Source organism: Marmota flaviventris, chromosome 14 (genome assembly GCF_047511675.1).
Source record: "Marmota flaviventris isolate mMarFla1 chromosome 14, mMarFla1.hap1, whole genome shotgun sequence".
Classification (NCBI taxonomy): Eukaryota; Metazoa; Chordata; class Mammalia; order Rodentia; family Sciuridae; genus Marmota; species Marmota flaviventris.
The window spans coordinates 40,641,569-40,667,347 of record NC_092511.1 but is presented as its reverse complement, the minus strand read 5'-3'; the positions used below and the strand labels follow the sequence as shown (position 1 = coordinate 40,667,347).

Sequence of the window (25,779 nt, the reverse complement as noted above, 5' to 3'; positions counted from 1 at the left end):
ATCTTCACTGGAAAAGGTCAAAAGCAGATAATATCTACTTTAATTTACAAAGTTCATTTCTATATGAGAAGAACAGGAATCTGCTCTAAGAAAGTTTTATTCACAATCTAAAAAAATAAAACCATGATTTTTGTTGTCATCCCATGGAAAGGTTAAGTTACTATGCTTGGTGGTGTTTTCATGGTAAAGTACTTTTATGTGATTAAAATTTCAGATTAGTGAATTGGAACGAACAATATAAAAACCAAAATTCATTCACTAAGCCAAATTCTGCCCTTTACTAAATTGAAAAGAGGAGAGAGAGTAAGAAAGAAAGAAAGAAAAAGCACACTCATATTATGTTGGCCTAGCTCAAAGGAGTTTAATGTAATTTTAATAGCTGCTGCTGTTAATATTTTATATATAGTATTTTAATTACGTTCTATATTTGCACACTGCATTGGTTTGGTATAGAACAGCCTTTTAAAACCAATGAATGACTCTGCCAGTTTTTATTTGACTTAAAGAATATTTCTGATTTTAGCTGATGTCACGCTCAGATTCATAGTTCTGTTAAAATTAAGAAACATTACAAGAAATAGTTCATTTTACCCCTTTCCATACCACTTATATTGAGAAGGTACATGGAAATTATTTTTCATAGAACAGATAAAAAGCACTGCTATGGCAGGAGGGCATGATGAAGGATATAGCTGTTGATTTCCCTGGAATACTCCTTAGCTGAATATTTAAAAACACTTTTTTAAAAAAACTCACATTACCTCTGCTATTAAAGTAGAGGAAGCATGAGCCTGAATTACTTTTTCTGGTTTTGACCATTTCAGTTGACCATACTCATTAAGTAGGAATATAATGAAGCAATGATCATTAATCTGATATACTATAATTATTGGTTATCTTGTTCAGAGTTATAGTTTAATAAAGATTTGGTGGGCATAACTGAAATTTTAATATACTTCAAATAGTTTATAAGGGAAACCCATCTTTGAGAAAGACTATCTTATTTTTTTATATATCCACAGTTTCTGGTACTTTCTTGGACATAGTAGTATCTTTGTTTTTATTTTATTTTTTTAAAAAGGAATGAATACAAATGGATAACAGTACCAAACAACTAATAAAAATAGCAGCATTTTTAAATTTGAAGGATAATAGGACTCTTTTACATGTAAATGCAACTTTATAAAATGTGTTCAAATTGCGTTGCTTCTTAAAAGCAGTTTATATAATAAAGGCTAATAAATGATGTCCTTTTGCAGATACATTGCCATCCTCCTCACCCAGACAGGTGAAATAATACCCTGAGAAAATTAAATAATCATTAGAGAAATTTATAAAATGGCAAGCTTTTATAGGGATAGGACTTCTTTTTCTGCTTGTTTATGAGATCTGTATGTCATTTGACAAACATGTAGGTAGTTTCCTTCGGAGGAGTGGGATATGCAGCCACAGAAGCATGCTAGTGACAAGGAAGACAATCTTCCTGGCCAGTCATCTTTCTGATGGTCTGTTCTTTGACCCTTTGTCCACTAAAAAGGGTTTATGAGCTCCTTATTCGATAATAAATCATATCTTCATCTGTACACTTTTCTGGAACTTCCTCATGTGGGATAAAATTGGTTGTATTGGGTTATTTCCAAACCATGTCCCTTCTTCTATTCTGAAACATGAGAAAGAGAGAGACACTTGATTCCCACACATTGTCCAACACTCTGGCCACAACTGTTTCTGTGCACAATATAGCTTTCTTTCATTGCCTTCTCATTCTAGGACCAGTGTCATTGGAGGCCAAGTGGACAGAGCAATTCAAAATTTGAAATTTCAGATCTTGCATTAAGTGGGAAAAGGAAGAATCATACAAAATTCAGGCATGAATTAGTTCTAAGATCAGAGTAGATAACTTAAGTGCTGTGAAAAGTAGGTATCTTCTGCAGATAGCTTAGCTACTAACAGCAAAACCCTAAATTGTTCAGTTAATAAATATGATTGAAGAGGCCTATTGTTTTTGCAAACTTTGCAGGATTTAAGCATGTGTATTTTACTAGCCCCTCCTCTTCCAGACTTCCTTTTTTCTCTCTCCTTTGGTTCCAACCTCAACACAAAACAGTTGCCCAGGTATTTAGCTAAAGTGTGAATTGTGCTACAATTAGGATGAGGTTAATGACTGTTTTCTTGGGCGGAAATACTGTTTAAATTTGTGTTAAGCTCTTTGGCTCAGTCAAGGATATCCTCTCAAGTATTTTTATAGCAAACTGCCAGTCATTTTTTTTCAAACTATCATTACACATTGAAATCAAAGAGAAAACTCATTATTCTTGTCAAGTTCCGCTTGTGTACAGCAGGGTATAGCGGATTGTATCAGCGGTTATTCATGGGTAAGCCTGCATTTAACAGCTAAGAAACCATTGAGATTTGAATTGAAGTCATAGAGTTCCAGTTTAAGAACTAGAAATTATAGTGGGAAAGGCACAAGGCTCTCTCAAGAGCACATAATTAGAGGTTTATAGTAATCACTGTTTGAAGTGAACAGTACTCTCTAGCTATCTATTACCACCACTGATTTCTGTGTGTACCATTAGTGATTCACCATACTTAGCTATTTCTACTTGAACAACCATTAGACAATTTCTCTATTTAGGTCTTGATTTGGACTTACCCTCTGATTATAAATGTTCCTCCCATGTTTCTACCTATTAACCTGTTGCATATATTGAGATAATTTTAAGTACATTTCATAAATATACTTTGTTTCCATACCCATAAACCACTACTCATCAATGGGAAGGCTGAAATACCTTTTCAATAACTTGTTAATTATTTGACCAGATGATCAGATGAAGTCAGTTTTGCATGAAATTTTTGTATTTTATTAAATTAATGCTTATATTTTGTTTATTCTGAACATGTTTAAAGAAAGATTCATTTATTGTCTTCTGCATGCAAAATAATTTGTATTCATTTTTTTCAGTCTTTGTTGATACAGACATATATTTTATGTAGCTCCAATTAAAGTATAGAGGTAATTTTTCAGGTTGTTTAATATGATGATACATGTACTTTTTACTTGATAATACTTTTATCGCAAACTGCCAGTCATTTTTTTTCCCGCAAACTATCATTACACATTGAAGTCAAAGAGAAAACTCACTATTCTTGTCATGTTCTACTGTGTACAGCAAGGTAACAAATTTTATTTTTTAGGATTATGAAATTGAAAACTAAGATGCAAAGCAGAGCTATGCAGAGGCATCTTAGCTAGGCCCCCAGGCTTGTAGGACTCAAATATATTAAAATTCCTAAAGAAAAGAAAGTCACATGGACAAACCTTGTCAGTACCCATCTGAGCACTGCCCTGGGGACTTGCCTGTTTCTCTACTATAGGGATGGAGGTAGGGCATCTTAACTAAGGTGAGGATTTCCAGTCATTCCAGGCCAATATTACTATACATTTCCATATCTCGTGTACTCTCCTTATTCAGAATCCATGTTCCCCAAACACTCTTTTAAGATTTAACACCCATTAGAAGTCTAATTGCAGGGAATGGAGAAAATAGATCAGTTACATATTCAAGGGTAATCTGGTTCCTCTAAAAATGACAATTTTCCTCATAAATAAATAGATTTTTATAAATTTTATACCACATTGATAGGGCTACATGGGAAGTAGTCCACATCCTGTGTTAGGTTTCTTCTCATAGAGAATTAATAACTTGGCATCTATAATTTATACACTGGTCTTGTGGACTTGGTAAATATCAATAAAACCCTGGGAGATGAAACCTTGCTCTATAAATATATTGAATCTCCTTTTTAAGCTTGCCTGGCTAAGTGGCAGGTCCTAGAATATGGCATTATTTGACCATACCTAGCCCCAGTGATTCACACTGTAGAATGTTGAGGGGAAGTCAGTGAAACTTCTGAAAACCAATCTTCCAATTGTAAAATTCTACTTGATAGATATTTACAACTTCCATCATTCTGAATGATCATTCTTAAAATGCATATGTGAACACAGGCTGGTGTAAAGGTGTATGTGTGTTTGTGTATGCACATGTACATGAAACATGGTTTAAGACATGTTTGATACATGTTTGTGTATCTGCATGTACACAGTACATGGTATGTGTTTAATAAATGAATTCATTTATGCTATTGGTGAAAAGTTCAGGCATTTCCACAAGTACATAAGTGAATCATAAGTTTCCCTTTATCACACACTTTATTTGGTGTTGGAAAATTCCCAGCTGTTTTTCTAGAAATCAGTATATCAATATGTGTGTGTGTGTGTGTGTGTGTGTGTGTGTGTATAAAATTGTATATTTGCTTTTCTATATAAACAAGATCGTACTCTCCCAATTATTGGGTAGAAAGCTTGAGAGATTTTTTTCTATGCTATTTGTTCTAGTTGTATCATGTATTACTTAGTTTGAAGTCTTTTTTTTTAAAGTATTTATTTTTTAGTTTTAGGTGGACACAATATCTTTATCTTTTTTTTTTTTTTAAGAGAGAGAGAGAGAGAGAGATTTTCAACAGATACAACATCTTTGTTTGTATGTGGTGCTGAGGATCGAACCCGGGCCGCACACATGCTAGGCGAGCACACTACCGCTTGAGCCACATCCCCAGCCCTCTTTTTGTTTTTTTTAATGTGGTGTTCAGAATAGAACCCAGTGCCTCATGCATGCTAGGCAAGCACACTACCACTTGAGCCACATCCCCAGCCTTTTTTTTTTTTTTTTTTTTGGTGGTGCTGGGGATTGAGCCAGGGCCTTGTGCATGCAAGGCAAGCACTCTACCAACTGAGATATATCCCCATCCCTTACTTAGTTTGAAAATGGTAATATTTACTTAATCATTCTTCTGTTGATGACCATTTAATTTTCTTCCTTTTTAAAAAGTCAGTCTTTTAAATTAATTTATTAATGTCTTTATACATAATGTCTTTCTGTATATTGGTCAAAAAAATCTATAGGATAAATTCTAAGAGCCCAAATGGCTGATTTAATTGTATTTTTAATTTTAAAATATAGTAACAGGTTAATTTTGCTAACTTGTATTTCAGTTTACATTCTTATCTGCAGTATATGAAGTGCCCTTCACCCTTTACTCTGGCCAATATTAGATATCAAACTTTTAAAGTTTCTTCTAAGATTTATTTTTTCACATATAGATTTATTCCTTAAGTTTTCAGCTCATTGGTAAATCCAAGTAAGCAGAAAACAGAAAAGATGATAGTGTTCTTTTTGTTTTCAAATGAACTTTATTTCAGTTATTTTCATAAACCTAATACATGGCATTTTGTTTTTTAAAGATGAAAAATTTCAAAGGACAAACAGAAAAGCCCACTAACAGCTCATAATCCTCATAACCTAAGATCCCAATTGTTAATGATAATCCTTATTGGTAATGATAATCCCTATTGGTATTGTTATTGTTTGTTCATTTTTCAAACAATTTTATGAGACTATTTATTTTACATTTTGCATCATATCGTATTATTAATGTATTATTTTGCTTTTACCACATTGAGTTTTTACTGAGTTCAAATTTTTTAATAGAATAAGAATTCTGTGTAACTTTGTGGAATGTGATTCTTTTGCATAGTGGAAGGTAGAGTGGAATTATGGGTGAATAAAATTGACATTTAACTTAAAAATGATTTGAAGCAGCAATTGCAAGATTTTTATTCAAAAGGGAACTTCAGTTTCATCTTGTCAATTCTCTTATTTTGCACAAAAGCCACAAGAAGGCCTAATGAATATGTTTTTTGGCTAAACTTGACAACTAGTTAGTCAAAGAGCTGGAACATAAAAATCAGTTTCCTCTCACCAGGCAAAATCATATTCCATTGCAGAAAATTGTTTTCTACCCTTCATTTCCTAGTAATTTAGGCTCTTATAGTAATTTAAAACTAGAAATTAAATTAACTTATTTTAAATCTTATCTTCACACCGTGTTTCTTGTCAACATGGAAACTAGTTTTAGAGTAGAATAGCCATGTAAAATTGAATGGAGGTAAGAAAAGGAAACCCCAAGGTTGTGAATACCTTTCCAAATTGTAAAGTTGATTTCTACTTTTAAAACTAAGAGCATTTTCAATAGTCTTTTCTCCATTTATATACAAATTTAAACAACAGAATTTCTCATTTATGCTTTTGATTATTCTTAAATATATATTAACTTTTCACTTATAAACTTTTTATTCTTTTGCTTATATCAATAGCCATAAAAATGGATTAAATGTTAGTAAAATGTAATATGGTTTCTACATTAAAATTATAAAAGAAATATGTATGTATGACCATCTTTACCTCTAATTGTATTCCTTTAAAAAGTAGCATAACATAGCAGGGTGCTTTGGATTCTTAAATATTTAGGCATGAGGAACTAATCTAAATAAATCCCTAAATATGAGTAGTGTCAACAATTTTTAACAGCCTAAATATAACAATGTTTTTATAAAGTTTTGATTTAATCCCCTGGAAACTTACAAATTATTTATGGTGGAAGGTGTAGCATATAAATTAATCAAACTACTTCAAAGAAAACCTATCAAGATAGGAGGTTTGCCTGGCTAGAATTCAAAATTAAAAATTCAATTAATTCAACTTAGAGGGATAAGCCAATAATATTTCCAGGTTTTCATTTTTCCTTAAAAATGTGTTTACTTCATTTATGCCATTGTGAAATTCCCATTTTCTGTTGATATGTACATCTTTGTTAACTACTCAATTGCATTTAATTATCAATGAACAAGATTTAAATATTCATGTGAGGTGTTCTTTGTAACCACTGCCTTTATACCTCAATTATAATTAAATAAACACTTGGGAAACTTAAGATTTAAATTTCACTGTGCTCATATGTATCTATTAAATTGGTTTAAACTAATTCAGATTCTGTTATGACTCTTTTGCTCAGGTGAATATGTCCTTTGAATCATGTCCATAGTAATATCATTAAGGAGATGTGTGATTCAAATCCCTTATCAGAAATAGGTATAGTTCAGGACATTTACACACATGTAGGTTAAAATAGAAATATCTGTTTGAGTTTGACTCAACAATGGAATTTAATTATCATTTCAAAGGGTCTTTATTATATAAATCTTCAAAATATAAAAATAATTGTTTCTATTCCAACTTAAATTAACTTCTACTCTTGATTATTTTCCATCTCTTTTTAAAAGAGTCTCTAAAATCCAAATGCTTCAGAATTAGAGAAAACAGTGTTTGGTTTTTTTAGTCATTTTCCTTCATTAAGTTTATTTGTAGAATAATCCAATGAATGATATTTGATAAACACATTTGCCTAATGTATCTCCTTAACTTTGAATCCAGGAATCATAACTGTTCTTGCTTTATATATGAGTTCAAATTTGGATTATATTCCCTTTTCTCTCATATGTCATTGCCTTTTCTTTCCATGATAATTCTACAATTATCTCTCAAAAGGACACTAATAGGGGGAACTGTGGAGAAACATACCTACAATACACTGTCAGTGTTTTCTCAACTATAGGTTGCAATTTCTTCATTGCTTCTGAAATCAATTTGTTGCATTTGTTTTAATAAAAGAATATAATGAGAAAGTAAATAACACAATGTCTTAGAGGCAGTAGAGCTAAGTATTTTTTTTTTCCTGTTAAACTTGTTTCACTGTGTGTGTTGGGGGTGGGTACTTAGCTATGTGAAAACTATGATCTTTTTGAATTTTGGCACAAAAACTGATCTAATGGTAAAGTTATAGGGAATATTTTACTGTATCCTTGTCAATAAGCACATTCATAAAAAAATCTGGACTTTCTTATAATACTTAGCTTAAAGCGGGCACTAACACACCATAAACAAAACCTAAGAGATGCAGTCTCTTGTGCTCACTGTTTAACAGCTCATGGATGACTGTTTGAAATACCTGACAGAAGTTTGCCCCTGAGAGTGTGGACACGGTGCAGTGAGCTATGGACACCAAAGGGAATGGCGAGAATGGCCGCCCAATTCTCTTGTCTTGAAAATCCTCCAAGCAGCCTTTTTGTCAGAATTATAGCATCCTGAATAAGGACAATACTTTTTTGCCAAGTTTTTTTTTTTTTTTCTTTCCAGAGTTGAATCAAGCTTGTTCCATAAATAAAGTGGGAATCAAGCTTGTTCCATAAATAAAATAAAGTGGGAATCAGGAGCAATATATATTTTTTTCAACTCTATCCCCACTCTTGTAATAATTTGTCATAGTTGCTTGCTAAGCTCTGTCTTATAACAATTCTCAGCAGTATTTATTTTTATATCAGATCCTCAAGGATTCTACTGATTCTAGGAAGGCTTCTTGAACGAATTGTAAAAGAGTAACATCCCTCCCTCTTTTGTCTTAAAAACATAAGTCACTGTTCACTGTCTGTCGTCCTTTGCTTCCAATATAAATATGTGCTGTTTAAAAATCCATCCTTCCTTTTGTCCTTAAGACTAACTCTTTCTCATCCCATTCTAATTTACATTAGTTGCTACAGAGGGTAGGAAACTATCTGTGGATCCTCTTCTCAGGTATTTTGGATAATATTGGACATAAAACTAGTCTTTAGAAATGCACTTCATGATCCATCTATTTAAGAGATAAAAGAGTCACCATTCTCTCTTAATCTTATATGTTTCATTTCTCAAATGATATTCCTTATATTTTTCTAAGTAGGATTTTATGGAGCCTTCCATGTTTCTGAATGAAACTTTTCTTCTAGACATTGGCACAAATCTGAACAGTACAAATGAATACTTTGTCCTTTTCCCGTCTTGCTGCCTCCCTCAGAAATCCCTGTTATGTTCCCCTCGTTGAAGGCCAAAATAGCAATGCCTTTGAGTGTTTCTCCCCTGGGAGCTTTTTCCATTTCTTTCTGTGAAAATCTAGAGAGACAATTGTCCCCTTAATGACTTGGACCCCTGGGCCATCTCTGTTACTGGCTTCTGTGTCCTTCTCCTTCACAAAGACAGATCCCATTATGCAGTCCAGCTCAAGGAGGGAATTCCTGGCCACAAGGTAGGGGCCAGAAGCCCCATGAACTTAGTTAGACACATGGTGGGCTTTAGGAATTTTGTGAAACAGCTAAAACGTGTTTTCCTACCCACACCCACTCCTTCTCCTCTCATTTATGTGCCACTCTGTGTCTCCTGGTAACTCTTGGGTCTGGTCCTTAAATCCCCAAGGCTCTCTCCCAGCACCCCTGCATGCATCAAACCTTTGCTAATTTCTTCTCTCTTGTCAGACTCTGACTCTTCTACATTAGGATTTAGACTTAAAACATAAATCTGGTGTAATGTAGTTATGGGCCCATGTGGTTCCCTGTGTAGAAATCATATTTATATCTTTGTAAAAATTTTTCTGGAGATAGGATATTGCAGAATATTTGGCCATCTGACAGTAGACATTTACATTTTCATCAGAAAGTGCTTTCAATCTTCCATTTCCCCACCCCATGGATTTCACATATTTCCCTGACCCCCAAGTATTCCAATATAGGGGAATACATGTTCATTGCATTTATGTCATGGATTCCTGTATACTTACAAACCAATAGGGTTTTTTTCTCCCTAATATTTGAAGTGAAAAAAACAAAAACCTTATTGACTTAGATAAGTGACAACTGATTTTACTTGATTCTTTCACTGAAATGTTATACTGAGCACTTGTGTGATGCTTATTATAATCCAGACACTGGTATATTTAACACAGAGAATAGTCTTCTGAGGTGGGTTGTGTTATTATGCCCATGTGATGGATGAAGAAACCCAAATCATAGAGGTCAGTCAATAGATGCAGACAGATAAGAATGAGGAAGTGAGCTTTAGACATGGGTAATCTGTCAAACCATTGCATCCAATCAAAACAGTTAAAAATAGGGACAATGGGTCTTTCCTTGGTTTGCTGACACATACTAACTTTGAAAACAAGAACTAATGGAGGGGAGTCAGACTTTATTCTAAAGAGTGAGACTGAATGCCAATTTCTAGATTTTTTTATATATGTTTTTATTTAATGACCAAGCTGTTGGAGGCTGAGAAACATAATTGGTTGCCTGCAAAATTTGATTTTCATTCTCAAAAATCAACTGCGACCATTGCAGTTAGTCTGTTTTATTTAGAAAAGTTAGTTAATGCCATAGGTTTCTTAATGTCATTTGGAAGACCCAGACTGGGGTCCTTTGCCAGTGGGGATAGAAAGAATACTAAGAAATGTCTGCCCTCCAGGAGTTCACCCTTAAGCAGATGAAAGAGAGAAAGGGAATAATTAAAACACTTTGTGCTCTGTTGAAACCTCTGTATTCTCTTGTCTTGGCAACAGGTACCATTTCTGTCAACACACTGCGCACGCCCTACACTGCTCCTGGAGAGAGTGAGATCTTGGACTTGGATGATGAGTTGTACCTGGGGGGCTTACCAGAAAATAAGGCTGGCCTTGTGTTCCCCACCGAGGTGTGGACTGCTCTGCTCAACTATGGCTACGTGGGCTGCATCAGGGATTTGTTCATTGATGGCCAAAGCAAAGATATCCGGCAAATGGCTGAAGTTCAAAGCACTGCTGGAGTGAAGCCCTCCTGCTCCAGGGAAACAGCAAAACCGTGCCTTAGCAATCCTTGCAAAAATAATGGCATGTGCAGGGATGGGTGGAACAGATATGTCTGTGATTGTTCCGGAACAGGCTATCTTGGCAGGTCCTGTGAGAGAGGTAGGATTTCAAACACCTAGCAGCTAACTCCCTAAGATAAAAAGTAAATTAAATGTTCACTCCAAATCTGAACTGACCATTGAGACAATATATGATATGCTGCTGGACTAAACTATGAACTCCTGTACCTGATAAAGATTACTTATGTACCTTTAATGATCTTCAAGGGCCTGATTCTGGCAACTCTTTCAGTATATTGCCAGGATAAAAATATGGGTTTTCAGTAACCTCTAGCACCTGAGCCTAAGATGTATAACTGCTTTCTCTTTTGTCTAGTTTTTAACTTCAGGATATTAGACAGTTTAAAAAAAAAGGTGTGTAGGGTGGCATAAATTAGAAGTATCTACAGCCTCCAGAGCTAATATCTGTGCCAAGAAATAGCATTTGTAGCAAGCCAAGCTTTTAATTGCAACTACTCAGACACTATGGGGTTAAACAGCCTGCTCAGTTCATCGGTTTACCCAAGGAAAAATATCCTCTGAAAAGTAAGCCGACTTTAAGTTATTTAAGTTACACCAACACTTAAATATTATACTTTCAGAAGTATACCCTAATTTCATAAGTACTTACCTTTGGTTGGGACCTAACCAATTGCAGAAGATTCATTCATTTATTTGATTTTAAGGCTTAGCTGTGTCTTATGGATGGATGGATCTCTGATCAGGTGCCCCCCTCTCCTCCTATTTTAGGAGAGAAAGCTACATTTTTTTTTCTTTTTCTTTCCCCTTAAAAGGAAAGGAACAAGAGTTAAAGTAAAAACTGAAGAGTGAAAACTGTCACCAACTCATCTGCAGACCAGGCTATCAGCAGAAATATCAGAACAAACAGTTCTGAGCATGTCATTTTATCGACCCAGTGTTTTAGATAAATGCTTTAGTCACTACGCCCGTTGTCACTTATTTTCTACAATGGAACTGAAAAATCAATATGAGAAAATATTGATGAGTTGTTCCATTGTTCTCTTATGATGCAAATAGCATTGATCTATTAGACATTTAACCTAAAAGTACCTAGCATCTTTTTTTAAAGCCATGAGCATTTAGTTATTGTTTTCCTTTATTCCTGAAACAGTTCAATTCATTAACCTAAAATTTCTTAGAGCAAAGGTAGTTATTGTATAAAATCCAAAATTGAAATGTGACTTTGATTCTTTATCATATAAAGGAATTATATCAGCTTATCAGTTATATTAAAAATATTAATAAATATAAATAATAAAAAATTAATAATATGTGACAGATCAAATTATCTGTCAAAATCTTATCACTATTCGGTGTCATATAATTGGAGAGAACAACAGATGGATAAGTATTTATCACATAGAAATATTAATTCTCCTCATGATGGTACCTGATTATAATCCCCATAGATTGTCATTGGAACTTAGCTGTATCTGTGTATTTTGGTTTATATGGCTATATTCTCTATAAATTTCCTCTTTGCATTTTCTTCCCTAATTTTAAATATGTTTGTTTCGTCTGGCTTGGGGAAATTGCCTAGAGAGAGGAAAAATTGACGAAGCTAACAAGGTATAATACAGTCAGTCATAATATGAGATAAGCAGACCTTCATGATTGAAAATTTTGTTTTAATTTTAATCATTCAGAAAGCTGCCAATTATTCTGATGCCTCCTGGTTAAGTGAAGCTAGAAAAATGTGTAACTGTCATATGAATTGCAAAAGCCTTTAGTTCAATATGCATGGTGTACCACCCTGTGGAAATATTCTGCTACTGCATATGGCAAAAATAAAAATAGAAATTGTAGAGCTCTCTGAGCCAGAATGAAGGAAAGGGAATATTTATATTTTGCAATAATTAGAAGGAAGGGTGGTAAGCATAGGCAGATTTGCAAATGAGAATTTAATAGCAAACTTCATCACTGGGATTTAGCATACATTTTTATCTCATGGGTGGCTGGAAATTTCTGTAGATTTCTTTGTCTCCTGGTTGGTTGGTTGTTGAAGATAAAATGGTCATTTTTGTGCAGTTCTTGTTTCTGGACGACAGCAACATTTGTGAGAACTCTTTGCTTTTCAGAGTTAATTTTCTTATTCACATTCTGGCGCCTCCTGAGAACAAGGGAAATGTGGGATGGTTGTCAGGCTTGATGCCACAGAATTTGGCTTCTGTCCAGTTCCCAGCTATGCCCTAGTTCATCACACACAAGATTATGCCCAAGCCTCCGAGTATCCAATTCAGAAGAAGGACTTTGACTGTTTTCTTTCTCCAGATACACTCAATTCTTAAGGCCAATGATCTCTAAGAGTCGATTGACAACTCTTTAAAATAGAAAATAAAAATTAATGGCACTAAGAAAGTTTCTGTTTTATTATTGAGAAATAGTTGATAATTTATGGACATAATTATTTAAAGTAATTAAAAAGTATGCTCAAGTCCTTGGACACTGCAGCATGGAGAATGATGTTGCAATTATATTACAGGAAATTTCATTCTGCATTAAGGAAGCAAAGGGTTTTTTAAGAAAGAACAAATATTTGCTAACCTAAGAAAATAACATTTTGTTCTATATGTATCAATCCTTTAAGGAAGAAAAATACAGAAATCATGCTGAATGAATGTGAATTACATTTAGCATATTCTCTCCTGCTTTGTTTCTAATAAAACTAGGAATGTATAGAAACTTGAACAGTGATAGGTAAAATGAGAGCATTGGTATAATCAGAGACTTACTTTATACTTGTTTGATAAAACTCAGCAGATGGAGGGACAGATGTCAGAGCGATATAATTTGGCTCCCTGTCTGATTTTCATCGTTGATCACAATATGTGACTGCCTTTCGGCAAAACTGAGCACAGGTGTACACTTTAGACTGCAACAAGGAATGATGCAGAAAAGCAAATTTATCAAACCTAATGACAAGGGAGAAGGAGATATAGAAGGCAAAGTTGAAACTGTTTTTCTCCCCCACTGGGAAGTAGTGTTACTGAAATTAGCCTTTTAAAGGACTCTTTTTATGTTGAAAATGATAAAATAATTTTTTCTAATGTTAAAGGATGCTGCCAAATAGCATAACCTTCAATGTCAGGAAGTTGTCTAACATTTATTTGGCAACTCTAGACTACAACCTTCTGCATTTTCCAGCTCTCCTCTAATTAAACATTTACTCTAATTGTGAAGAATTATTTAGGCTTTCAGTTGTCATTTATCAACACGTTATTTTCACATTGAGAATTGTTGAAAATGGCACTCAGGGGCACTCAGGTTTCATGATTTGAGTCTGTCGTTTCATCCCTGCAGCTTTTTGGACCTTGTTAAAGTCCAGTGACCTTGATTTTTCCCCCACTCTGGATTATATTTCATACTATATTTATGATGAATTGTTGACCACCTAACATTTCTGAAAGGATGGGACCCCTTACTCAGTTTTCAAATGAAGCTCCTTTTTATGGAAGAATCTTAGATGATTTTAAAAACATGACTGAATAATATAAACTAGTTGTATAGACTAAATAACTTCGAGAAAAGTAACAGTGTTTTATTAACCTATTAACAATTGGTAATTGTTCTTTAATTGGTACTGAGGCATTTATTGCTTGGCAAACATGTACTATAATTGGCCAAAGTTTAGAAAAAGAGAAAGTAAAGTTCAAAGTTCATTTAAGGTTATATGTAAAACACTTTTTTTTTCTGGAGCTCATTGCAATTTTATTATTTATTATTTATTGAGCAACTACTACTTGGCTATTTGCATTACCCTCTGTTGTTTTCAATATTCCTCCCATTAGGAAATCTCTTATCTAGTTGGAAAAAAATTGTGCTATGATATAGAATCACTGTAATTTAAGATCATATTTTACTTTTTCAGTGATTAGTTCAGTGCCCAACTTTGGTGCTCCACTTCTGATTAATAGACACCTTTCCAAGTCTGTCTTTTACAGCTTAGTTGTGGCCTTCAAAATAGACTTAAAGGAATATTTGGTTACACGCATTACCAAAATTAAATTCCATTTAAAACAGACAGAATAAATTCGTAATTTCTTTCCTTGAGCATTTATATGTAAATTCAGAGAAGTTCTTTCATATACCTTCAGTATCAAGTGAAACAGTTAATGCTAGTAATATTTATGGAGTCTCAGTTGTGTGCCTGGGTGAGTGCTCAGGGGAGCACTTACTGCTGATAAAGCAGTGGATATGAGGGATTGGTCTTCGCTCTCAGGACACCTGCATTCTGAAGCATGAATATAGCTAGCACCATACAAACAAATGAGAGGTGATAATATTATACATAATTGTATAATTATACAATTATGTAGGAAGCAGTTCTCTCAGGGGTTACATCTGACCAGAGACCCAAATACTGAAAGAACCAGCCATTAAAGAGTAAGGGTGAAACCATTCAAGATGGAGGGATTTGTGGGACAGACACCAAATGAAAGTGCCATATCAGTTTGGCTGGAGCTTGTTCAATGAGGGGGGCAGGTGACGCTAAAACCTGAGGCCCAAGATGGGCTAGGACTAGGGTGATACTGAGGTTAATAGTTAAAAAAAAAAAAAAAAAAGTACAGATGATATTGAACTTGAGGTGGAAAACCATTGAAGAGGGATGTGCTTTAAGCAAGATATCTAATAATTGGATTTGCTTCTTCTAGAATTTAATTTGGCTGCTGTGTGTAGGGAAAAAGAGTAGAAGTAGGAATACCACAGAGGGAGGTGTGATCTTGGTACAGGTGAGAGAAGGTGGTCTGGGGTCTTTAGCAGCAATGACGAGAAGCAATCAACTCAGGAGACAGGTTGGAACTAGAGCACATGAGACATGCAGACTTGTCAATCGCTCCATAATGACAGAGAAAGTAAGGGAGAAATCAGAAAGGTTTGGGTGTGAGCAATGCTGATAGACTCTTTACTGAGATGGAGAAGATTGGAGAAGGAGCATGTTTTGAGTTAGTTCATTTTAGGGTAGGAGACTTAATAGTGGAGTAAGATGCCTATTGTATTCCAACTAGAGATGTCACACAGACAATGGACAGGAGTGAAGTAGGACAGAAGAGGGTGGACACTTGAGAAATTTTCAGAAAGCAAGATTATTGACTGCAGGGTTCAGAGGTGGCTCTCACCTAAGAATGCTTCCTCTGAACAAAGATTTTGGAAATTCTTTGAACTTTATATCCAGTGGGAGGAGGGACTTGCAGGTTTTACATGTCAAGTACTTTCTGTTCCATCCTCTAGATCAGACACAGGTTTCACAAGTTTTTTTCCAAGAAAACAGAAATGGTATCTTTGTGCACAACAAGCTTGCAGACTAACACATCTTTTGTGTGCAAACCATATTTTGTATGCAAGCCTGGCATTTACAAGAAAGAGGAAACTTTAACTACAATAACCTCTGCAGACATTCCGCTGATCTGACAAGAGTAGAAGCTTAATTATGGCAAGGGTCTTCTGGGTGGGGGTCTCTGGCCTGCTTCAGTAGAGCCCAGGAAGGAAGTCAGGACTGTTAGTAAATGCTAGGGGGCGTGACTATGTGAGTTGATGAGTAAACTTTAATCAAGAGGTAGATGGAAAAGAGAAGAAGGTGAGGGAGGGAGATCTGGTATACTACGTAGCATTTAGACATTCTGAATGCACATTCTGCCCTACAATGACAACAAATGATATTTAAAGTCTCTTAGAAATAGTGCTTGACTTTTCTGACTTTCTGAAAGATAAAACTTGCCAAACCACAACTCCAAAATATAGTCTTAATAATGAGCACAGTTGTAACAGTAAAGTTAATTGCTGTGCCGTGTAAGTAGCCAAGATAATGAGAATTTCCTAATGTATTTTAATTCCAGGTAGTTTTTCTTTTATTAACTGGCATTCTGAGTTACCAGAACCAATAAGAAAGCACAGTGACACACTCTTATTTTTCAGCGTTCCTCTACCATATGGTGTTGAACACAGAGGGATGCTGATGCTTTCTTAAAGTGGTTTGTCATCAACAGTTTTTGATATTCGATTCTTTACATGTTTAATATAATATTAGGCAATTTCCCTGTTAACAGAGTCTACCTTAGTTTAATTACACACACGCGCACAATATTCTCAGCCCCACACCCATCCTTATTCAATATAGCCATGGTATATAGTTTACTGACATTTTAGGGAGAGCTGAATATTTTCAGGACATTGAGTGTTTTAAGTTACTCCTTATCTGTAAATGAACCTGAAAATGATATTACTATTTGTGCTTTTTTTAAAAAAAAATACCTTATTAAACTGAGAGGCTCAGAAAAAAACATCCTTTGTTACTTGGTAAAATACTATCGATTTTTCTTTTGAAAAATCACCTTTGGTGAAGTGTTGGCTTCATTCCTATGTTTAAGTCATATTTTTTTTTTCATTTTTAGGATAGAGAGTACGCAACTATGATAACAGTAGCTCCTCTTGGCACCATGGATTTTGGGGAGCAGAGCAGGCGGTAGGGATCTTCCTGTAGCACTCTCTCATTCTGCAGATGAAGACTCAAAACCTAGGCAGGGCTGTCTGATTTCACAGATCTAGTCAGTGACTTCAGCCGTCCATAAGCACCTTCCATAACTGCTGATATTTCCAACCAGGTTCACCCTGTAGAGCTATGCAAAAGAGTATGACCTCTTGCTCTTGAGAAGGAGGTGCATATAAAACACTTGCAATCTAATACAGTCATTGCTATAGGTGGAGAGTGCTATGGGGAGAAAAAGAAGAGGTGCTGCTGTTTCTGCACTGCAGCAGATACCTCACTAAGAAAGTTCTCTAGATTGTGACTTTTCTTTCCAATTTTCTTAAAAAAAAAAAAAAAATTTCCTTTCTGAGGCAGATGGGCTGATTTTGTAGTCTTGCGTTCTCTCTAGAAGTCTTTAATGCATTTCCCTTTTCCCTTTTAAGTTCTAAATGCATTTAAATGACCAAGAACTTGCTCTATTCATTTCCCATCCATAGAGGCCACGGTTTTGAGCTATGACGGGAGTATGTTTATGAAAATCCAACTCCCGGTGGTGATGCACACGGAAGCAGAGGACGTGTCCTTACGGTTCCGGTCCCAGCGTGCCTATGGCATTCTGATGGCGACCACGTCCAGAGACTCCGCAGACACCCTCCGCCTGGAGCTGGACGCGGGGCGCGTGAAACTGACGGTCAATCTAGGTAACCACCTGCCTTCCACCATTGAACTAACACTTACTCACTTTTTTGTTCAGTTTTGCCTGCAAACATCTATCAAGTAGCCTGTTTGCCATGGAAAGTTAAAACACTTAATGGTCTTATTTCCATCATTTAAGTTAATTTAGGTTGAGGGGGGGCATCTTTTTGTTTTTCTGTTTAACATAACTGTTTTGTGATTCCTACCACTGAAGGTTCTTAAAAGGGAAGCTGGATCTATCAGGGAGGTGAATTGAAAATGTAAATTATGAGGCTTAATGATGCCTCCAACTGAATTCCCTGTTATTCTATTAATTGATTCTCCTATTGGCTGTAGATGATATTCTGGCAGGTAAATAAAAAAAATCTGTCTAGTTTTACTTAATTTGCAAACAAAATATCAAATTTTAGCTTTGTCGCCCAGATCAGCAGCAGTTGTTCTTATTCTCCTTAATGGGCTTCTCCTTTGAACAGTCACCTTTGTGGTCCTCCATCCTTTTTATTTCAAAGTACTGTGTGGTGATATTTTGCTATCAAACAGCAATCCACAACCCTTCAACGCCCAAAGTCTGCGGCCCTCAGCAAACAGCCATGAGAACACTAAGGACACAGGCTCTTCTACAGAAACACAATGCTTTCCTGCTTATGTGTAGCAGTAAGAGTCTCTACAGTAAAACCTCACCAATCTGGATGCATTTGGGGGAAAGGTCAGGCTGAATTAAGAGAAAATATGAATTACAGATTTTAAAATGGAAGCAATTTATCTTTTTCAATTAGATTGAAAATCACAAATTAATAACTGGAAAAATCTTGTCAAGGAAAGGGCTTTCAAGGCTGATTTTTAATGGATGAATATGGTTTATTCATAATTAGCACATTGTTTTTTGCAAAATATGACATCATCTCACAGCAAAGTACTTGAAATCAGTTCAGATCCCGAACTTGGACTTTCAAAGTATGGTTTGTTTACAGGATTTTTTTTTTTATTTTAATTTTTCTAAAGGAGATCTGAGTTTCCACAAAATGAAGACTTAATATTCTGCCCAATAAGTATCAATATTAACATTAACTCCAAATAAGAGGAGTAAAAATGAATGAGGTTTTACTGTGTTTCAAGAAAGTGTTAAGCACACATAGCAATGAATAAACAGAGGAAGGAAAATAAACATCTTAAATCACATAGATGCATAAAAAACACTTGTCAAATGTGATGACATGAGACATTTATGACAAACCCTACCTACAATTTCAAATTGTGTTGGGCAGAATGGTAACTCATAAAATATAAAATCCACCCATTGATAGTTTCTTGCATGTAATTACATTCAACTAACACTGGTGATATTAAGTTAAATAATAAAGTTCTTTTTTTTTTCTTTAACTACTTAACACACAGCACTATCCTCTTCTGTTCTGTTAGAGTTCCCTCTAGTGACAATGCTAGGTTACTACAAGTCAATCAAAAGCAATCAACCTAATTGCAGTCAAGAGACTGCTAATCTAAGTGGAAACACTCCTGGGAATATTTTCAACAGCAAAGCATTCTGTAGAAAGAGTTGTGTAGGTGCTGGTCCTTGGCTGTTTGCAACCACTTTTCTGATGCGGTTGACGACACATGACAAACTCAGCTATATGGAAACAGAATCTAGGTTTATGTTTTTCATGTTCCCCAAAGGCATTAAATATTAAAACCAAAGCCAACAAGTGTATACTATAGATAAACACAAGCATTCCACGCAGTTTTTTTTTTCAAAAAAATAACCACTGTAATCACAGTCTGTGTTATCCACACTAGACATTCTGATCTTCTAGTACTTGCTTGTCCCTTATAAGAAAGGGAAAAGCAATAGCAGTGCTCATCATGACCCTTATTCCATGGAGGTAATATTGGTAGCTCCAAGAAAGGCATAGGCTTGTGGGCTCAGAAGAATGACTACCACTTAACCGTTGTCATTTCTAAAGGTTACATACAGTTGTTTTACTCTTCCTCCGATTAATACAAGGTATAGAAGCCAGCCAACATCTCGCTATTACCTATTTGCACCCAGGCAAATAAAATTAAGAAACAAACAAACAAAAATCAAACATTAGGGTAAAATGACAATAATTTTACCTTGCTGTCCATTTGACCATTTCAATTCTGAAGGACTGTGTTGGCCTTTGTGGGATATTAGATTTTGGAGGTCCAAGATGTCTAAGCCTAGCTGAGCTTGCACTGCACCCCATTGTGACGGAGCACTTTTTAATTTTGCTGAAAACAATGATATGTTCTTTCACAGATGGGGAGAAAGTTGCAACCAGTCTAAGTCAAGCATCTTTGACAGTTAACTACTCTTTATTCACTTAGATTTGTCACCATGTAGCTTTGTTTGAATTGGCCATTTTTTAAAACATTCAACTATTGTTTCCAATGGTGCAGTTTTATAAGAATAATTCTGGGATCTAGAAGTATGTAAAGTATAATTATATAGAGTGGCCATATTTGCATGTGTCTGTCCCCGGAAGGGTGGACTGTGATTTTATTGGATGTCTGCAGCTATTACCTTGAAGGATAAATTTTCATTTTTCATCTATTCTTCCCCATCTAGATTGTATCAGGATTAACTGTAATTCCAGTAAGTGCCTATTCAAAATTTTTAAAATGTTATTCCTCCATTATGATGTAAGCTAGTCAAGAAAAAAGAGAGAAAACAAGAGAAATGCATTTAGAAAACTCATGATCTCACTTTTGAAGTAGACCAGTCCATCATCTGGGTTGTAAAAATTCATTTTGAAGATCATACAGCTGAAGAGTTTCCCACTGCATTTCCCATTCCCATGTGGGAAAGAGGTGGCAAGTATTTTGTAACAGAAAGTGCAAACACCTACGTTAACCTTCAGATACTTCAAGTAACATTTGTTTTGCCAAATCTGGGACTCCAGTAGAAAATACTGTGAGTCTTATTTTCATTAGTTTTTCTCTCTAAAATATGGAAAGCAAGTGCTTAACTTCTCTCACTTTGAGAATTACTATTAAATCCTTCTAAACTCAAAGTTGTACATAGCAAAATGTGTTTTTCCAAGCTCTATGTTCTTACAAAATTATTAAAGAGTTCATCCTTGATCATTAAGACTATTTACATAATGAATTTTTACATCCCTATCATATATCTGCAAAAATAACCAAAACCCTTCAAATCTGTGATATGCATGCCAAATGATGAGTCAGAAAAGATGCATGGACTGAGTTTTGTTTGAACTTGAACTAGAGATCTGAAAGGAGATAAGGACTGTGATTTTATTTTGAGTTGTAGCATTATCTAAAAAGTACATTTATTTTATTTCTTTACATCAATGTTTAGGTTTTTCTTTTCCAGGTTTTGCTGACCACATAAAGAAATCTCCAGTGATCACAAAGCCATTAGCTATTTAATAAAATGACTCTAATAAACTTCTTATCACTCACTACCATGGTAAAACAGTGTTCTATTTCCTTGGAAGAAAGCTGAGTGTGAGTTGATGGAGCTTATTTCCCAAACTTTAGGCTGTGTTTCCAAATGGAAGTAAGTCTTCTGATGAACAAAATGGTGGTCTTAAATTGGCGAAAGCAAGACAATTTTTCTAATAAAACTCATTCTATTGCAAATGCTCATATTTGTATTCATACAGCTCACATTTGCAGTGATGTATTTTAAAGTCAGTCTGTCCAATCACAATAAAAAGGTAAATTAATTAGGACATTAAATCTTTTAGAAAATATAGTTAACATGCCAGGCATTAAAAACTCATCTGAAACAGAACATTTCCTGAAAATAACCTCTCTAAACACCCATACAAATGGAATTTTTCAAGTATGCCTTATCTCCTTTTTAATCCTATCTCTTTTACACATTTTGAAAAGGACAACACATTTTACAAGTCTTACACCATGATCCACTTTATTTTCAGCTCTGAGACGTATATGTAGGGAAAATGTCAACTCATGACATACTCTCTCACAAAGTCAGATTTACTCTTCAATGCAACTACAGATTTTCTTGATCTTAAAAAATGTTGGGGAATATGCTTTTCTAGACCGCTATCTTATATATTATTTTCTCTTATTTATATTAAATATAGATCATGAAATTCATAAAATGTTACTATTTAAACACTAACAATTGATGAATTAACCAAATCAAATGTGATTCTGTTCTCTTGCTACATCAGTGGCTTTATATATATATATATAATCTCATAATAGTACCCTCATAGACTCATGTACTCATTTGGCCAATGCCATGAGATTCTGGTATTAAGGGGAGCTGGTTTTTCCTCTGGATAGTCTACAGAAGAATAACTTTGAAGACAAGATTTATTTATTTATTTTTTTTTTTTTTTGTATTTCTTACCTTGAAATTATTTTCTTTTTTTTTATTTTTAATTTTTTATTGTGGGTTGTTCAAAACATTACAAATTTCTTGACATATCATATTCCACACTTTGATTCAAGTGGGTTATGAACTCCCACCTTCACCCCATACACAGATTGCAGAATCACATCAGTTACACATCCATTGATTTACATATTGCCATACTAGTGTCTGGGTGGAGGATGGGAAAGGCAGCGGAGCAAAAAAGACAAGATTTCTGCTGGTTTAAAGTTTCCCCTTTTAAAGAATATGAGTTATACTTAAATTACTTTAATATTGAATGAATGATTATGAGATTTCAGTGCACAACTGGACAGGACTGCACATGCCTTAAGTGGACAGCAGTCACTGGAAAGAACATTCAATGACCAGGTAATGTTGTCATTTTCTTTACCTTTGTCTTACTTGGGAAATAGTGAGCAGATGTAGTTGGGAACTTTAATGAAGAAGACTCAATTTTGAGGAAATGTAAGAATTTGCAAAACAAATAATGCAAACCTAACTTACAGTGATTAAATCAGCCAACATTTCTACCTGCAGTGCATTTGCTACCCAATAAAAATAAATTTAGAATATCTGTATTTTATTCAAACTCATAGTTGAATGAAAGCCTGATTTATTATATGTATTCTCTGTGAGTCTGAGGTTTGCCTGAAACTGAGAAGATTAATGTACATTTATTAAATCACAGCTATATAACACCACCTTCTCTAAAAATTGTACCATAATTATGATATCAACTGTGTTGTGAGATTAATATGAAGTGCTTCAATTGATGTCTTTAAGAAAATTGCCACAGGAAATATATAAGCCATAACAGAAAAGATTATCTTACATTGAGAGCTAATATTAAACTCTCAATTATTAAGTTTGAAGAGAAACCTTCTCAGACAAATTTTCCTACGTTCACCTAAAATTGCTTAGCATTTTCTACAGTCATCTTCTCCTCCTGTACTCTCTGACCCCCAAGTTTACGGCATCTGTATTTGATATGGAAAGTAAAACATACATAGTATCAGATTCTCCAATTTTAGATATTGAAGAATGGGTGAGAAGGATGTAACTGCTTATATTCAAACCTGCAGGACTGGAAGAGATGGCAGATATGTTTCTTTCTCAGCCACTCCTGTGTCACTAGCTTAGATGCAGTGATAGAATTTTCCATGGACAGCCCTTTGTTAAGCTGCTCTGAAAAAGGACAGTTTTGAATTCCTGGGACTCTCTCTTTCAGATTCTTTGCTGCCACAATTTTCCCCCTTACAGGCAAAGCTATCAAGAATCTTTAAATGGAAGAAAGATAGCCTCTTTTCATTTAAAAGTCAAAAACTTGTTTTCATGCATGGTTAGGGTACTTTTTAAAATGAGCCATCTGTATGAATAGTGGCCTTTCCAGAGTCAAAATGGGTGTTTTGATCTTTCTGATTGCAAACAAAATGTGTCTGCCCACAATCCCAGACTAGTATGAGTTCACAGATATACATTAGTTTACACCATTGCTAAAATATGTTTGGTATCTGCAATTTGGAATTAAATTTAGGGCAGTTTTTGAAAATTCATGAATTGGAAAGTAAGAATAAAGATATATTATCTATGACTCTCTCTTCTCTTCAGGATGGGAATAAAAGGACATTTAGATTAACCTTGCCTCTTCCATCATCTCCAGTATTGAAAATAAATGTCATGATTCAATAATTTTATATCAAAGTTGCTAACAGAGGCACCAACTTTTAACTCTGATAATTTCTTCCCTGAACAGTGTAGGAAATTTTAATAAAGATAGATGGGAAATGATTATAAAGACTCATTCTTTTAACATAAGAAGGAAAATTGTTTGAATTAATGAAAAAATTATAGACATAAAAATTTTCATTAAAAATATATACTAACATACTGAATATTAACAAATTATTTTCAAGAATTATTTACATGAAAAGGTTAGTGTTTGACAGCCTCTTTCTTGATCCATAGTATTGAATGAACTTATTAAGTCTTTTAAAGTATAAAGAATGCAAAAGGAATTTTCTATTCCTTGTGAAATTCTTTGAAGTGCATTATTAGCAGGGTCTGCACAGGCCTTTGGTCTATTTCTGTATTCTTTTTGTTTGCCAAAAAACATAGCCCAATGTCTTGGTAACTCTGAGACCAAGATGCCCAATAATTCCAAACAATTTCAAATCTGAAGCCCACTAATTCCAAACAATAAAAACCAAACAGATTAGGCATTTTCTTTTCCTGAAAATTTGGCCTTGTTAGTGGTGTATTGCTTGATTAAATAGTTCAATTTTTTCTCTCCTGTTATTCCTCAAAAATCTTGTGTTCTGAAGTTTGAAGGTTTACATGCATTGAAAATTTGAAAACTAACATTGCTTCTATCGACTGTAGCTGAGTATTAAAGCTCAGTAACTATTTGGTATACTGGATACAAAGAGGCTTTTATACTTTTTTATGTAATTGTTTTCTATAATTTTTGTTTTTCCAAAATCATAGCATAATCACAGAATATTCTTCTGCTCACAGGAAGGCTTAGGGCCACTTGTACATCCATAGAAAAATGGATTTTAATGAACTCACTATCTGTGAGTTGCTTGTTTGTTTTATTTGACTTTCCTTACACCTTAACACATGAGTCTCTTCTGCCCACCTGCTCCTCCTTCCTACCCATTCACTCTTCTTACTTCCCCATTTATAATGATTTTGCTTTCTCCTGTACTCATTCCTCTTATTTTCTTAGAAGAATAAAAATTCTCTGGGGTTAAAACCATTATTTTAGGAGGCAGAACATCCAACTCCTTTTGGCTTCTCACAGAAAGTAGTTTATCTAAGATGCAGAAATGACAAAATTCCAGATGACATTAATGTGGGCAAAATGTCAAGGGTTGAAGTTCAAATTCTTGTTGTGTTTCAGTGCTCATGTACTGGAGACAAAAGGGAATCTGAGGGCAAGTACTTAACCTCACTTTTGACTTGGAGATTGATAAGAAACATTCTGAGCAGTGTGTTATTGGAAAACGTACTTTGATGGATGTCTGGGACAGATAATAAGATCTTTGTATTATCATTTTATTACCAGAATGAAAAGATCAACTGGATATTAGTTATCACCAACTTTTCTATGTAGATAAAAATGGAATGCAATAAAAGAAAGCAAAATGTCAACCAGTGGCACTTAAGCCATATTAGATTGCTTTGATCGGGCTGCCATTTGGCAAGCTACTTAAGAAGATATGAGGAAATTTCTGGGGACTGGTGCTTGCTAACAAGAAGCAAATATTCAGTTCAGAGCAGCTGTGAAGTGCCTGCAGAGCAGAGAGCAGTAAAAGGAAGTCATCCACCTCTACCCCCCATCATGTATAATAATCCCTTGTTTGGAAGCATTTATCAATCAATGCCTGTCCACCAGCTAGGATAGAAAGTACTCAAGGAATAAAGGAAGATGAAAATACAAACACAGCTTATTTTTGTGGTGGTTGTTTTTCATTGAAAATATATACAGAGGAAGAGAATAAAAGAAAGTTTTATAAATTATGATTTTTAGCAAAAATTTAACAGCAATTGACTAT

General features: G+C 34.6%; 1 protein-coding gene across 7 annotated transcripts in view; it reads left to right on the top strand.

Annotated features, from left to right (window-relative positions):
• Nrxn1 (neurexin 1) overlaps positions 1–25,779 on the top strand; it is a 1,089,464-nt gene that overhangs the window by 494,447 nt on the left and 569,238 nt on the right. For 5 of the 7 annotated variants that reach the window (XM_071601560.1, XM_071601558.1, XM_071601557.1 and 2 more), the window contains 3 exons: positions 10,327–10,710; positions 17,631–17,834; positions 20,417–20,443. In XM_071601560.1, coding sequence (XP_071457661.1) covers positions 10,327–10,710; positions 17,631–17,834; positions 20,417–20,443 — 615 coding nt within the window. Of the gene's footprint in view, positions 1–10,326; positions 10,711–17,630; positions 17,835–20,416; positions 20,444–21,184; positions 21,247–25,779 lie in introns of those variants that run through there. The other 2 variants (XM_071601562.1, XM_071601559.1) reach the window with 2 other exon arrangements.